General features: G+C 62.5%; 1 protein-coding gene across 1 annotated transcript in view; it reads right to left on the bottom strand.

The window, feature by feature from the left end:
* Positions 1–202: 202 nt before the first annotated feature.
* The window catches only part of GATAD2B (GATA zinc finger domain containing 2B), a 15,020-nt gene continuing 14,574 nt past the window's right edge, over positions 203–648 (bottom strand). Inside the window, exons 9-10 of the mRNA XM_009322225.1 lie at positions 517–553; positions 203–374 (exon numbers count right to left, since the gene is read on the bottom strand). Of these exons, the coding sequence (XP_009320500.1) occupies positions 241–374; positions 517–553 (171 nt within the window). The 3' untranslated portion in view covers positions 203–240. The remainder of the gene's footprint in view (positions 375–516; positions 554–648) is intronic.

The raw sequence follows: 648 nt of genomic DNA on the forward strand, positions 1-648 counted from the left end.
AGCAGGAACAGCTGGGCGTTGAGGCCGTCCAGCCCCATTCCTCACCGAGCGCTTCCCGGGGGCTTCTGTGGGGAAAGGGGCACAGCGACAGCCTGGGGAGGGGAGAAAAACCTGCGCGAGAGCAGGCGCCGTACCACGCAGCAGCATGGTGCATGCTCCGGGGGGGATCCTGGCATAGAGCAGCAGCTGGAATCATGCGACGGAAGTGGGGAGGAAGGGGACGGGGACGGTCAATAGGCGTTATTTCTGTCCGCTGATGGACTGCGATATAGAGCGGGGTGGGATCATATCCAAAAGGTATTCCCGCTGCCGGTCCGCCAAACTCGACGCTTTATGGCCTCCGATCCCAGCATTCAGGTAAGCGATGTTAACACCTGGGGAGGGGAGAGAAAAAGCAGGTGGGGAGACTCCTCCAACACCCCCCGGCGCTCGGAGGTCCCCCTTTTCTGACCGAGCCCAGCGAGCCAGGACGCTCCCAGCTTTTTCCTAGGAAGGAGTAATTTAACCCAAACCCACCTTCCGAAATCCGCACCACGATCACCCTCAGCCTGTGCTGCTGGCAATACACCCCCCCCCCCCCCCCCCCCCCCCCAAAGTCAAACCAGGCACAGACCGACCCGTCCCGCCCTCCGCCTAGCTCCAAGCCCC

The sequence above is a fragment of the Pygoscelis adeliae genome, unplaced genomic scaffold, assembly GCF_000699105.1.
Source record: "Pygoscelis adeliae isolate BGI_AS28 unplaced genomic scaffold, ASM69910v1 Scaffold704, whole genome shotgun sequence".
Taxonomy (NCBI): Eukaryota; Metazoa; Chordata; class Aves; order Sphenisciformes; family Spheniscidae; genus Pygoscelis; species Pygoscelis adeliae.